This window comes from Carassius carassius, chromosome 2, assembly GCF_963082965.1.
Source record: "Carassius carassius chromosome 2, fCarCar2.1, whole genome shotgun sequence".
NCBI classification, from domain to species: Eukaryota; Metazoa; Chordata; class Actinopteri; order Cypriniformes; family Cyprinidae; genus Carassius; species Carassius carassius.
In genome coordinates, this window is record NC_081756.1 from 19,815,366 (window position 1) to 19,830,273 (window position 14,908).

General features: G+C 37.7%; 1 protein-coding gene and 1 pseudogene across 2 annotated transcripts in view; one reads left to right on the forward strand and one right to left on the reverse strand.

Moving 5' to 3' along the window:
• LOC132105768 (anoctamin-5-like) overlaps positions 1-5,812 on the reverse strand; it is a 35,929-nt gene extending 30,117 nt beyond the window's left edge. For both annotated transcript variants that reach the window (XM_059511164.1, XM_059511154.1), the window contains exon 1: positions 5,517-5,812. In XM_059511164.1, the coding sequence (XP_059367147.1) occupies positions 5,517-5,592 (76 nt within the window). In that variant the 5' untranslated portion in view covers positions 5,593-5,812. The remainder of the gene's footprint in view (positions 1-5,516) is intronic.
• A 6,857-nt stretch (positions 5,813-12,669) lies between these two features.
• LOC132097384 (U5 small nuclear ribonucleoprotein TSSC4-like) lies at positions 12,670-13,911 on the forward strand (annotated as a pseudogene).
• The last annotated feature ends 997 nt before the right edge of the window (positions 13,912-14,908 follow it).

Here is a 14,908-nt window from a genome sequence, read left to right on the forward strand (position 1 = left end):
CACCAGTAGATGACATGGCACCCCAAATCATCACTGAATGTGGAAACTTTACACTGGACCTCAAGCAACGTGGATTGTGTGCCTCTCCTCTCTTCCTCCAGACCCTGTGACCCTGATATCCAAAGGAAATGCAAAATTTACTTTCATCAGACAACATAACTTTGGACCACTCAGCAGCAGTCCAGTCCTTTTTGAAGTGAGACGCTTCTGACGCTGTCTGTTGTTCAAGAATGGCTTGACACAAGGGATGCGACAGCTAAAACCTATGACTTGCATACGTCTGTGCGTAGTGTTTCTTGAAGCACTGACTCCAGCTGCAGTCCACTCTTTGTTAATCTCCCCCACATTTTTGAATGGGTTTTGATTCACAATTCTCTCCAGGGTGCGGTCTCCAGGGTTTTTTCCTTCCCTTCGCCTCTCTATTAATGTGCTTGGACACAGAGCTCTGTGAACAGCCAGCCTATTTTGCAATGACCTTTTGTGTCTTGGCCTCCTTGTGCAAGGTTTCAATAGCCGCATATCCACTGTCGGGTCAGTGCGAGCCAGGGCTTAAAACGGGCGGGGTGGGGCTAATAGCCTCGGGCCAGTAGCACCAAGGCCAGCATAGCGCAGGGTTTCCACAGTCGAGCCTGAAGCACCGCTGCAAATCACTAAAACACGCCCTTTACATGCCTCTCAGGAACAGTCACGCAACCATCATTTCACCAACAAAGAGAAGTTATCAGAAAACGTAGAAATAAATCACTGGAACATGCGCGATCACACACACAATAAAAGCGGCCGTTTGTTTGCATGCTTTGTTAAATATTCAAATTCAAAAGTATCGATGTTTTACTATAGAATAAATGATACATTGATCATAATGAATTAATTTATCAGGACTCAAAATTAATCACACTGAAATAAATGTATTTATATTTTCTTTATTTCTTTTTACCGCTTATGAAAATAGCCTGCTTATTATAGCCTTACTGAGTTTTGAGTTCAACTTATTTTTAAAAAGACTTTAATACTGGTGTTAAAGCGGTTATCTTTATGAAATGATCTGCAGCGCTGAGCTCTCCAGACACGGAGAAACTCCGCCTTCGTTCATAAGCACTCCTTTAGCCCCAGCTGGCCCGCTTTGGCCCAATGTTTTCGTCGGGCCAAAAAACCCTGGCTGTTGGCCCTGAGGAAGCCCCAACGAGGCACGATCAAGCACCGGAAGTGACAGTGGAAACGTGACTGGCCCTGGCACGCACTAGCACGCCCGGTTTAAGCTCGATAGTGGAAAACGCAGCTATTGGTCGTCTTTTGGACAACTGTCAAGTCGGCAGTCTTCCCCATGATTGTGTAGCATACAGAACTAGACTGAGAGACCATTTAAAGGTTTTGAGTTAATTATCTGATTAGAGTGTGGCACTAGATGTCTTCAATATTGAACCTTTCCACAATATAGAAGTAGTGACTTTATTTAATACCATTTCAATAATAACTCATTTTAGTAGAGTAACTCTGTAACTAAATTAATCTCTCTATTACCTTATAAGAGAGGTCAAGGTAAGAAAACCACTGATGCAAACACATAAAAACAAACACAGCCGGCATAGTGTAACAGGGACGACTCTGAAATCTATTCAGGGCCCACATGGGTGTTGATGTAGCACTCTCTAGAAAGGATACCATGAGGTCTTCCCTGATAAGAGACTCTGTCTTCTGTGTGACAGTCCAGCGTGACAATGCACTGATAAACACAGAAGAGACAGCAGAATGATTCACACTGTCAGACACTATGCAGTACCTTTGAAAAGCAAAAGAGTTTTTCAGCAGGTTTTTTATGATTTTGCTGGATTAACAATTGTAATGTGTGCCTTGCCAGGAGACACTGGCCTTTGATTTTTTTTCCTCTCACTTTTCTGTCTCTTTGGTTTGCTCACTGGTGGCACTAAGGGATGATTTCCATAAAGTGGTTTTGAAACTATGCACTGTGACAAATGCTATACAAGTTCAGCTGAAGTAGGTTATGGTTTGTTACGGTCCACCACAAATGTTGGTTAAACAGATGTTAACAGAAACCTCCATATCTCAGCTCTCTGAGGTCATTTACTTATCGCCAGATCACATTACTAGGTACATGTGTATATCTAAACACTTTGCCATTCTTTTGCCTTAGACCTTAAGGCCAAATGTAGCTCAAATTAGCTCAGGTTTCCAAATTTAGGGGTCAGTTTACAATGGGAAGGATTGGAGTCTCAACCCTAAATTTTTTCCTTGGTATTTATACTGTGCATATGTTTATATTGGACTTAAATTCTAAGACTAAGGAAAAATACATACATGTACCATGAAATATGCTCTGAAGATTAGTTTTTTTAATTTTGCAATACTGAAACTGTTAATCACTAAAACAAAATCAACAAAAATATATATATAAAAAAAAGTCAAACAACCACTTTAATTTAAACCAGATTAATTATCCAACTCAGTTTACAAACGAGCAATTGAGATTTCATTATTTTAGCTGAGAAGTGTATATATAAAAGAATTTAAAACAAACTAAATCTAAAACTAAACAATATTACACTGATGAATAGTCATGATGTGCATGCTGCAATAAACATTATCAAAAGAAGTAACCTAATATATTGCCATGCATTAATTACTGCCTCAACAAAAAGCTTTATAGCTAAAATAAAATAAGCAATATGAACGTTGTTAAGCAGCTAAAATGAGCTGCCCATCAGTTGGGGTTTTTGGTTGTTTCTCTAAGAGCAGTTTAAAAGAGCTTTAGTTTAGTGCTGTTTAAATGTAGACCAAGCTCTGCTGCACTTGTTCATTTTGCAGTGAATAAAGAATCTATAAATCAAATGTATATTAAACTCGCAAATCTTCTAGTGCACTTGTACTGTAGCTGCTAAGCATTTGGCCAATATAAAACTTTTCATATAGCAAATGTTTCACTCTGAAATGCATTGAAACCTCAAGTAAGTTAACTTGAGGTTTCAATGCATTTCAGAGTGAAACATTTCTGTGTATTAATGAAATACAGTGCAAGTCAAATTTATATACAAAATTTAAGTCACTGTAAATCTCTCTATTTTTTCCAATCACACATTGCTGACATAATGTGAGCCGTGGCAGTGCAGTGTCACAGTCGCAGTCAGGAAGCATAATCAAATTACTATCCAGTGAATCACCTATGATCAGTAAATAGATTAAACAGTCGCAGTGACAGGCAAAGCAAGAGGGATTAGGTTTGGGTTCCCCTGAAATATCATTTAGATAATTTCTAACCAAGAGGCTGCTTTCCTAACATTCTAGACACAGGCAAACCCCAGCATCAGTCCTAAGCAAAATAATAATAATAATAATAATAATAATAAACATGGGTGTCACTAGGCCATTTTTAGGCTTTGTCTACACAAAGCCACAGCTTTCCCCATCCGATCTCTTTTTTTTCTTTATCCAAAGAAATATCTGCATCCACACGAAATCACAAAACTGACACAAAACGATGAAGTATACATGCAGGACCAGCATGTGGCGCTGTAATTCTGCTACAGAGATAAACTAAAAATGGAGAAGACTTGGACTATGGGTTATGATGTCATTGTTTCAGAAAAAATACAGATTCGCTGTCCACACAAAAACGGCATTTTAAAATGTATCCACTCTGGGACCCGGCTTCCAAAAATATCGGTTTCACTCTCCCAAAAAACTGGAGTTTTGGTTAGTTGGGGACATTTAATTTCCAGCGATATCGTCGACTTGATTGTACAGATACTATTTAAACTGAACTGAGCTGGATGATGACATCACTGAATTCAATGATAAACTTCAACTGAAAATTGACTGTTTACTATTGTCTTTTTGCATTGACATAGTATTTTCCTATTTAATACTGTAAAACTGCTTCGACAATCTGTATTGTTGTATTGTACTTTATAAAATGATCATGTTGCCATTTTTATTTGAAAATGTTACTTTTAATATAAACATATTAATTACAGTGCATGTAACAAATAGGTTTACATACATGAGCTAAAGAAAGAGGCTTGTACCAGAAATGCAAACAATAAAATGTTGTGTTTGTACAGTAAACAGGTGTGTGTGTGTGTGTGTGTGTGTGTGTGTGTGTGTGTGTGTGTGTGTGTGTGTGTGTGTGTGTGTGTGTGTGTGTGTGAGTGAGTGAGTAGACTTGTATTTGGCTTATTCAGACTCAAATGTTATACCAATCTATGCAATACAGTTGACTACTGCAATACATTTAGCATACCACCTTACAATATTAGTCAAACATTTTTATTTTATTGATATATATATATATATATATATATATATATATATATATATATATATTTTTTTTTTTTTTTTTTTTTTTTTTTTTTTTTTATTGTAACCTAATTGGGGGCTGAGCCCCCCTAAAGCGAAAATCTTAAAATGGCCCCTGATGATAATAATAATAATAATAATAATAATAATAACAACAGCAACAATAATAATACATGGGCATACAAACCCACACACTTATGTAAACACAATTTGTTGACATAAACATACGCCTACATGCCTTAAACTTAATAAAAGTCTCCAAGCCTTAATGCTTTAACAACTATTACTCAACATGTGACACAAAAAACCTTAGGGTGACAGCCAAGAGCTAAGCACCAGACCCTGGACTGATTCCTTTCAGTTCTGCTCAGCTCAATAATTCATTTAACATTATTAAAAAAAAAAAACAAGCCGAGTAATATTGAGTGAGAGTGTCTGTCACTCTGAGAGTTAAATCAGTGCAGGATATTCTATTCAGGTAGCCTCCTGTATTTAGTTGTCATGAGGGAAACCCAGGAACATCTTCCCAGGCTGTGCTAAGGACCTCTAATGCAAAACCTACTGGGTATCATTCCAGATAAAATAAGGATTTAACTATTTGTTTGATGCAATACTACAAAAATCGAGAACACTTCATTACACTATTCAGTACTACACTGATACAAAGACACCAGACATTTAACTGATACAACATAAGGTTGTTTGATTCCCAAGTTAAACTTGGACTGAGGCCAAACCATGTGGCAAGACAGAGTAACGCGAAAACTAATTAAAGGGGTGGTCCAAACGGCTCCTAACACTACAATTCATTCAAAGATACGTAGCCTACAATATAACGTTTCTCTGTACTTTTTCCAAAATCCTTAGATCATGCAAATAAATGAAAACCAAGACGCTTTTACTGGATTTAAAGCCTGATTAAAAACAGATAACAACAGCCTCCGAGTGTAGACAGCTACTTTTCCACGACTTTCCATTTCATGAACTTAGCTATTTTAATTTAAGATCAACTTTGTTTTGTTAAGGCGAACTGACCCAGTGAACACGAAGCAGTTTTTCGTCGTTGTTTGATTCCGACAGCTGACTTAACGCAGATGTTATTTATTTATCTTGTCCTTAACGCTGACAACGGAGATTGACCTTCTCATTATGATTCTGAATACAGCATATTGGGGATTGCACAAATGTTGTAGCAATTTACTTACCTTCAATCTGAGAATCCAGCATGTTGGACATTTCTATCAAAGTGTCTTCGTTCGTCTTCCCCGTTAGTTTCTTCATGTTAAGTTCGTGCGTTTCTTTTCTCCCACGAGACAATGAAAAAAAGCAAGCAAAACAGATTAATCTTTCTCTCTCTCTTTTTTCTTTTTTTTTTTGATGAGAAAAGTGTCTACCGGGTGTCCTTTAAGCTTTGTGATGTTAGTAGGGAGAATGTGGTGCTACTGTGAATCACTCCCTCGCTTTCTCTTCCATAACATCCAGCAATAGTTACTAGAGCAGCCGAGGATGGTGCGGGTGGTGATCAGTGTTGCCAGATTGGATGGACGATTTCCAGCCCAAAAGCTCACAAAAACCCGCCCACTCCAACAAAAAAAACGCCCAAAACTTTAACTAACAAAATAATGTGATACAACATGTCAGTCAAAGGTGTTAAGAGCCATTTTAACTCCTTAAAACTAAATAATAAATAATAACGTTAGATAAATTTCCCATGTATCAAATGGTGGCAAATAGCTACATTAAAGACAATTACCGAATATGATTAAAATAGGTTATGCAAGCAGTCACCGTCAAAACATTTGATTGATTTACAATTGATTTACCGATAGGCCTACCCTCGAAAAAACATATGCATCATTTTCAATGTCAACAGTCAGAATTTAAATGCATAAGTGTCCAATATAAGTGAAAGGAAAAAGCAACGTAATTGGTATTTCACACTTGTTTATGCACACATATAACAGTCAAAACTGTGTTGTCATTCATTGATAAATACTGTATGAAAATTAACAACAACAACAACAATAATAATCGCCATCCGAATCCATGAGTTTATCACTGAGGTGGTATGTAGATTTATTTTCACAGCGGTCCACATGAGAAACAATACCGCCCTAATAGGGGCTTTAGTCTTTTGTGAAGTTCATATTGTAGAACATTACTATTGCACAGTCAAAACTAAGAAGATATACCAATCTGTACTGTTTAAAAGATAAAAGACAAGATCGTTTAGATATAGATTAGATATAAATAGATATTAGATATAAATAGATTATGTTATAAATTAAATAATTTAACTGTGCTCTATTTTAGGAGTTGCAGTAATACTAGAGTCTTGGTGTCATCTTTCCCTCAACAGGTGTAATTCACGTTTTGAGTGTTAAAACACTCTCCCACTCTTTACCCTCTTTACCATGTAACATATAATTAGGCATTATGATCACTCATACAGTTCATAAATTTAAAATTAGATCCGTTATTGCTCATGAATCATCACGTGTGTCTGTAGATCACTAGTGATTGGCTAAAAGTACCGCCGCGACGTCCACATCAGCATCAGCACCTCTGCACTGCAGTTTATAACAACGTGATGACTGTTCGGATGCAGTATATGCACACTTGAGCTTGTTTGTTAGCCAATTAGCCTATACAATTTATATTTTTGAAAACCGCCAAACTGACCCCAAACCAGCCCAAATTTTGTTCGGGAAGCCGCCCAATCTGGCAACACTGGTGGTGATGATGTCTTAAAGGGGAGTGGCTTTTAGTGATGTCTGGCGTTATGATATTCGGTTTTTGGATTTCCAACCAAGTATAGGTCTCTGCAGGAAAGTAATGGGAGTTACCAAATCGGGGCGTTTTTACACCATGTGTCATAATTGGCCAGATTTAGGTCTCTGCAGAGCAAAAGTGGGCGATTATGACTTTGTGGGTGTTTTCAAACTGCTGGGTGTTCCTAAATCATGCAATCAAAATGATTCCCCTTACCTAACTTCACCCCTAAACCTACCGTCAATATGATGTCAGCCAATCAGGTATCATGGTCTAAAAACACCCTGGTCTGGTAACTTCCATTACTTTCCTGCAGAGACCTATACTTGTAATTGCCTATGGTAATGCCTGATGCCATAGTGATGTTGGTTAACGTAGGTTTAGGAGTGGGGTTAGGCAAAGAGGATCATTTTGATTGCATGAATGAGAAACACCCTGTGGTTTGAAAACACCCACAAACTCAGTAACGCCCAGTTTCGCTCTGCAGAGAGAGACCTCAGTCTCGAGATCACCGGTTTCATTGGGCCGAACTGAATGGAATTAAAACCGAATATCTCAGAAACCAAATATCTCGTAACACCGGTTCGCGAACGAATCGTTCGATTTGAGCGGTTCTTTTTTCTAGTGAACCGGTTGAACCAGTTCACCAAATCTGACTGAATCGTTTGAAACGGTTCGCATCTCCAATAAGCACAAATTACTTACATTTTTCACTTGTGGCTGACACTCCCTCTGAGTCGTAATAAACCAATATCCCGGAGTAGTTAATTTACTAAAACAGTACACTGACTGAACTGCTGTGAAGAGAGAACTGAATGAACACGAGCAGCTTGTGTGCAGCGAGTCGGGTAACAAACCTACACACGCATTGCTGAAGCGGTTCTCGTTCACGAGTCAAGAGCCGGTTGGGGCGGTTTTCGGCTCTTGGACAACTGAGTCTGTGCTAAGTTATGAGCACGGGTAAACCGAGGACTTGAATGAAGAGCAATCTGGCGAAACGTTCGTTTATTTAATAACAAATAAATCGCAATCGATGATGTATAGTAGGCTAAGTAGATTACGGTTTCTGCGCTGATGACAACTGATTTATTTACTTTATATCTTCAAGACTTAAATCATCGTGTGCACTTCACTACCTTACTGTATTTGGGTGCTAGTTGCAAAACGTAACTGTAAACTTTTCAGATCATGATTATGATGTCTTAACTGACTGAAGTTATGATTACCGACTTTCTATGCAATGTGTAGCTGTATAAAAACATAAACTATCTACAAACTAAGTAGTAAAGCCGACAGTGCACGTAGATAAAGTTATTACTATTTGTCAAAAAAAAAAGGAGCCATCAGGAATTTTAATTTTATCCAGTTCGGGCTAAGTCAAGAAATTTTAAGCCAGCGTTCTAGGTCGCCAACTTGCATGCTCTCAAACAGTAAAATTGTTTATGTGGTTAACTTCTAGAAGTCACTGTATCCTAGCTGTGAGAGTAAATTAGTTTGAACACATCTCATAATTATCACAAACTTGTCAACACTTGACACTTACCACTGAGAAATGTCCTGCTCCAGTGAACCGGTCTCTTGTCAATCAATCTCTTCCACCGTTTAATCTTCAGACTCAGGCTCAATTTGGTTATCTACAATTCATACAATCCTTTCTAAGTATTGACAAGTCTGACGTTCCGACACGCGCTGTACGCAGTAGACCAATCCAGAACCGTAGAGAGATTTACCATAGACAGTAAAAGATTTACGGTTCTGGACCAATCACAAAGGACTGTGCCATCTGACCAATCACAGCAGCGAGCGCTCACAGAAAGGAAGGGTTTAGGAGTCGTTTATGAATCATTTAGAAATTAGGTTCAATTAAATGTATTTTCTGAGAAAACTAACATGCATTTAGTCCCCATCCCCATCCCATAGTGCCATATCCTATGGAGGATTAATTGGGTCAGATGATAAACTAAAAGTCTAAAACTAAAAGCCTTAAACTAAATCTAAAAATCTAAATTTGAAACTTAAAGTCCAAGTCGAAAACTAATTTGATGTTTAGGATTGGGCATTTGGTATTTAGGATAGGGCATTTTCTATTTAGGGTCGGGCATTTGGTCATTTAGCCATTTAGGATTTAGGATTGGGAATTTGGGTATTTAGGATTGAGCATTTAATCATTAAGCCATTTAGGATTGAGGATTGGGCATTTGAGGATTGAGGAGTGTATGCAAATTAGGAGGCGTGGCCCAAATACTGGAGGCTGGGTTTGAAATGGCTGGTGCGCAGAGGCACCTTATGGACAGCAGAGGGAGCTCCCAGTGCTAAGGAGCACACTGTAATGAAAGTAATGTAATTGTAATGTAATTCTGTTTCTGTAATGAAACAGAGCGAGTGAGCGGCTTGAGCGAGGATTGTGTGATAACTTCAGCTTAATGACAGCTTTGTAACATTTGTGGCCTCAAACACAAAGTTACCAGTGAAAGGAGGGCTATCGGTCTGATGACGAGAAAGCAGCAGACAGTGCAGCAGGTAAGATGCTAACATTAGCTACTAGTTATATAAGCTGATATTGCTAACATGCTTTAGTAGGGTATTATTATATTGGGACATGCTGTTTTGTTTTTTAAACTGCGGTTAACCCCTCTGACATTAGTAGATACACTCCTTTCACATTGCCACAGATGGTCTTGTTTCTGTTTTGTTTTTTTTGTTTTTTGTGAGAGAAAAGAAATTAGGCTTGTTCGGCTTGAATTGGCGCTGCACACTGCAAGACTGATCGGTTTATTAAAATCAAAGTACTCATTAGCGATTCAAAAGCATAAGGAGCATCTACTCTCTTTGATGTCATATGTGGTGTGTGTATGTATACTCAGACCGGCCTGTCTGGCACCAACAACCATGCCATGCTCAAAATTGCTTAAATCCCCTTTCTTTCCCATTCTGACATTCAGTTTGGAGTTCAGGAGATTGTCTTGACCAGGACCACACCCCTAAATGCATAATGTCACTGCCATGTGATTAGTTGATTAGATAATTGCATTAATGAGAAATTGAACAGGTGTTCCTAATAATCCTTTAGGTGAGTGTATACATATACATATATACATACACACATGACATATGACATCAAAGAAAGTAAACACTCCTTATGCTTTTGAATCGCTCTCGCAGTACTTTGATGTCATAAACCGATCAGTCTTGCAGTGTGCAGCGCCGGTTCAAGTCAAACAAGCCTAATTTCTTTTCTCTCACAATCTTTATAAAATATATATAGGCTATATAGCAAAAAAAATATATATAATATAATAATACCCTACTAAAGCATGTTAGCAATATCAGCTTATATAACTAGTAGCTAATGTTAGCATCTTGCCTGCTGCACTGTCTGCTGCTTTCTCGTCATCAGACCGATAGCCCTCCTTTCACTGGTGACTTTGTGTTTGAGGCCACAAATGTTACAAAGCTGTCATTAAGTTGAAGTTATCACACAGTCCTCGCTCAAGCCGCTCACTCTCTCTGTTTTCATTACAGAAACAGAATTACATTACAATTACATTACTTTCATTACAGTGTGCTCCTTAGCACTGGGAGCTCCCTCTGCTGTCCATAAGGTGCCTCTGCGCACCAGCCATTTCAAACCCAGCCTCCAGTATTTGGGCCACGCCCCCTAATTTGCATACACTCCTCAATCATCAATCCTTAATCCTCAAATGCCCAATCCTAAATCCCCAAATCCCCAATCCTCAATCCTAAATGGCTTAATGATTAAATGCCCAATCCTAAATACCCAAATTCCCAATCCTAAATCCCCAAATGCCCAATCCTAAATCCTAAATGGCTAAATGACCAAATGCCCAACCCTAAATAGAAAATGCCCAATCCTAAATACAAAATGCCCTATTCTAAATACCAAATGCCCAATCTGTAGGAGCCATTTTAATGCAATTATATATTTGTCCATTGGGGGTGCTCTGACATTGGCATATTAGGAGCACATGGGTAATTAGACAACAGGTGTATTGGTAGTGGGAAGCACACAGTTTTTGACCGTGTTAAGCCATGTACTACGTGGAATATTATGCTGACCGTGCTTCTAAGATTGTGTTGGATTGAATTTAATGGTGCTTAACCATGCTTCATTGTTAAGAGTGATGTTCAAGGACATATGGAATATGGACAATGTTTGTGCGCTATATTATGAAAGGTATGGACTTTGATTCTTTGAACAACAAAGAATGAGACACTACAAGAAGCTAACTGGAAGCAACGTTAATCAATTAGAGCACAACAAATAAAAGACATTGTTGCATCTTACATCTGTGTTCATGGAGTTTATACGCGTTGATTACTTGCTCACTCCTATTACCAATACAACAGCAGCTTAATGAAAAGCTGTTACACAATCCTAAATACAAAATGCCCTATCCTAAATACCAAATTAATTTTCGACTTGGACTTTTAAGTTTCAAATTTAGATTTTTAGATTTGGATTAAGGCTTTTAGTTTTAGACTTTTAGTTTATAATTTGACCCAATAAATCCTCCATACTATCCGACACTCTTAAAAATAAAAGAATAAAAAGAATAAAATAAAATATATTTACATAATGAAGACACCTTAATTAAATTTAGCAAATGCATTTAAACACAACAAAAATGTATTAGACCTACATTAAATTTCTTTTCAATTATTGAAATATTCAATATTATTTAAATGTATAATGATATTTTACAGAAACCCACATATTTGTATTATATAGATTTATATATTAATACTTAACTGATTATAGAGAGAAGTGAACAGAGAAGTGTTTTCGTTCTTGAAGGTAAACTACATTACCCACAACGCACCTCTTCGTGAAACATGCGCCGTCACTACAGCTAGGTATGCTATTGCTTATGTCAACAACCAGATACGAGTCAAATAACGAAGTAACAGATAATATGGATGCTATATTAAAATCATGTGTTATCGTATATATTTCGTAGGATCTAAGGGCGTTCTGAGTATTTTAGATAGTCACGTTAACTGTGGCAGGCAACATTAGTTGAATAGCTGCGTTAGCTGTCTTTGCATGCGTGATCCGATTGGTTCTGTTCACTGACATTGCATTCAAGTAATGCTTTTTTTTATGTCTGTAATTTTGAATTGAATTTCTTTTAATTAATTAAGCTTACATAGGAAAGAGAGGACAGCCTCAAGACTAAACTCTTTGGCCTTAACTTTGATCAGTAACCCACTCTGGACAGTGATTTTAGCTGAAATGAGTCTTCAACCCCCGTAAGATACCTGCATACACCCAAGCATTGTTCCAGCTTTGTAATAAATCCTCTGCGTTCTTCAGAGTAGTGCCATTATGAAGCATGTAACAAACACCTTTATATTAAAGAACCACATAATCACAATATCTATCTATCTATCTATCTATCTATCTATCTATCTATCTATCTATCTATCTATCTATCTATCTGTCTATTTATATGAATCATTAATGTATTCAAATTCATGTATCATTATAACCCACTGTATAATGCAGTTATAATGTATATTTACTGAGTAAACCACTCACTGCTTGTCTCTCATTCTGGTTTCTTCAGGTGTCTCAAGAACTGTTTGGTGAGTGAGTAGTTCCTCATCCTTGCTTTTTTACTTGTAATGTCATTTGGTCGCAAATGAGTTTGTCCAAAAATTAAGTTCTAGATCACCTTTCTGTTTAGCATTAGTGATATGTGCAGTCAATACTTTACTTCATTTGTTACTCTTGAAGAAGCTGTCAGGAGATTCTGCTTTAGTGCATCACTAATACAAGTAATTCTTAATTTCTGTCATCTTTAGATATTTCACACAGGTTCTCAGCATAAATACCCATCTTCTAATTGTGTCCCTTGACATAACCTCACAGTAGCAGCACAATGAGTGGTCAAAACCGCAAAGAAAAGGATGCCCTCAACAGTCTGTCTAATAGAGATATAATTGAGCTACCAGATGATCTTTCTCTAAGCAACTCTGACGAGCCCATTGAGCATTTCGGCAGAAAAGTTGAGGACTTGTCATCGTCCTCAGAGGATGAAGTCGAGATTCCGCAGCATGTCCAGTCTGTTCCTCAAGAAAATCCCACCTTTAGATTGACAGGTGGGAGCTAGGTTTTTGTGATCGGAGCAGGGACATCTTTGCACAGTTGGATAGTGCTGCAAAGCTCACGTCTAAATATCTAGGTGAAGACAACATCCTCGATGGCACGTTTGCCCGTCCTGCTCCACCATCACCTCCACCACATGCAGCTAAAAGGAAGTGTGGTCAAGAGACAGCCAAAGAACAATCTCCAGGTAAAAAACTCCCAGACTACCTTGGACACCCTGAGTGCTGTACCCACTACAGTCTTGAAGATGTCGCTGAAACCAGTGATAGAGACAATAGTCAGGTTGCTCATCAGTATATACAAGGCCTTCAAGACAGCAGGAGGTCTCAGAAGGAGGCACTTGAAACTTTCACTCCAGCTTTCAACCAGGATAACAGCAGAAGCAGTGAGAATAAGTTGTGTTTGCTAAACCGAAGATTAAAGATCAGAGTGGGAGCAAACTTGATCATGCTAAGAAGGAAGAAGTTGAACTTCAACAATTGGATGACAGACAAGAGATCGATGAAGGAGAGGAAGCTCCTCTTCATCACCAACTTAGCTCATGGGAGAATAAAGAGAAAAAAAGAAATTGGGGGACTGAAAAAGAGGACAACAACAAAAAGGTGTCTTGTGTTGTCTTCAGCAGTAGCAAGAAAGTAAAAGTAAATCACAAACACTTCCGTAAAACACTTGAAGATGATGAAGGTGGACCAGAGTGAGCAGTGTGAGCACTTAAACTTACTGTTTCAGTGTTCATGTATTTCAAATTTACTATTTTGTATAAAGTTGTTTGACTGTCCATCTTAAATTTGGTTGTATAATCCATGAAAAGCTCTTGCTGTCATATTGTGCAGCCTCCTTCTCAAAGGATAGTAGTAATAAAATAACCCACATATCTATAGAGTGAAAACCTGTAGCAGTATCAGTGTTTTAGTGCAGGGCTATTCAAATCTTGCCCTGGAGGGCCAGTGCACTGCAGAGTTTAGCTCCAACCCTGATCAAACACACCTGAGCCTGTTAATAAATGTTTTTGGGATCATTAGAAAATCACAGGTAGGTGGGTTTGATCAGGGTTGGAGCTAAACTCTGCAGTGCTTTGGCCCTCCAGGGCAAGATTTGAATAGCCCTGTTTTAGTATGTACAGAATTATTCTGAGTCATTCATTATTCTGAATTATTCTTGTCATTTTTATTACAACTTTTCCTGAAAAAATTTTGACTAAGTTGCTATATTTTGAGATCACATTAAATAAGTGGCATTGGTCCATTGTGTTTTTGTTGTTGTTGTTGTTGTTGTTGTTTTTTTAAACCAAAGTCACTGTACAAGTTTTTCGAAATTTTGGAGCACTTCATGCTTCCTTCTGCTCAAACTGCCAAAACAACAAAAGTTGGTTAAATGACCATGGTGTTGTGTGCTTAAACTACTTAAGTCTGTTTGCATTGAATTTATTTAATACACGAGTTTAACAATTTTTAAGTTGAATTACTGAAATTTACTTTTCCACGATGTTCTAATTTATTGAGATGCACCTGCATATGGGTGTGTGTGTGTGTGTGTGTGTGTTTATCACATTTCTTCTTTATTCTATAGGCCTAATTATTATTCCAAAATATTTCTGTAAATATTTAAAGTATATTTAAATATAAGGAGGTAAAGTAAGTATTTTCTGTGAGCGTTTTAATTTTGAAAATACATAGGACTGGAACTCTGACCACA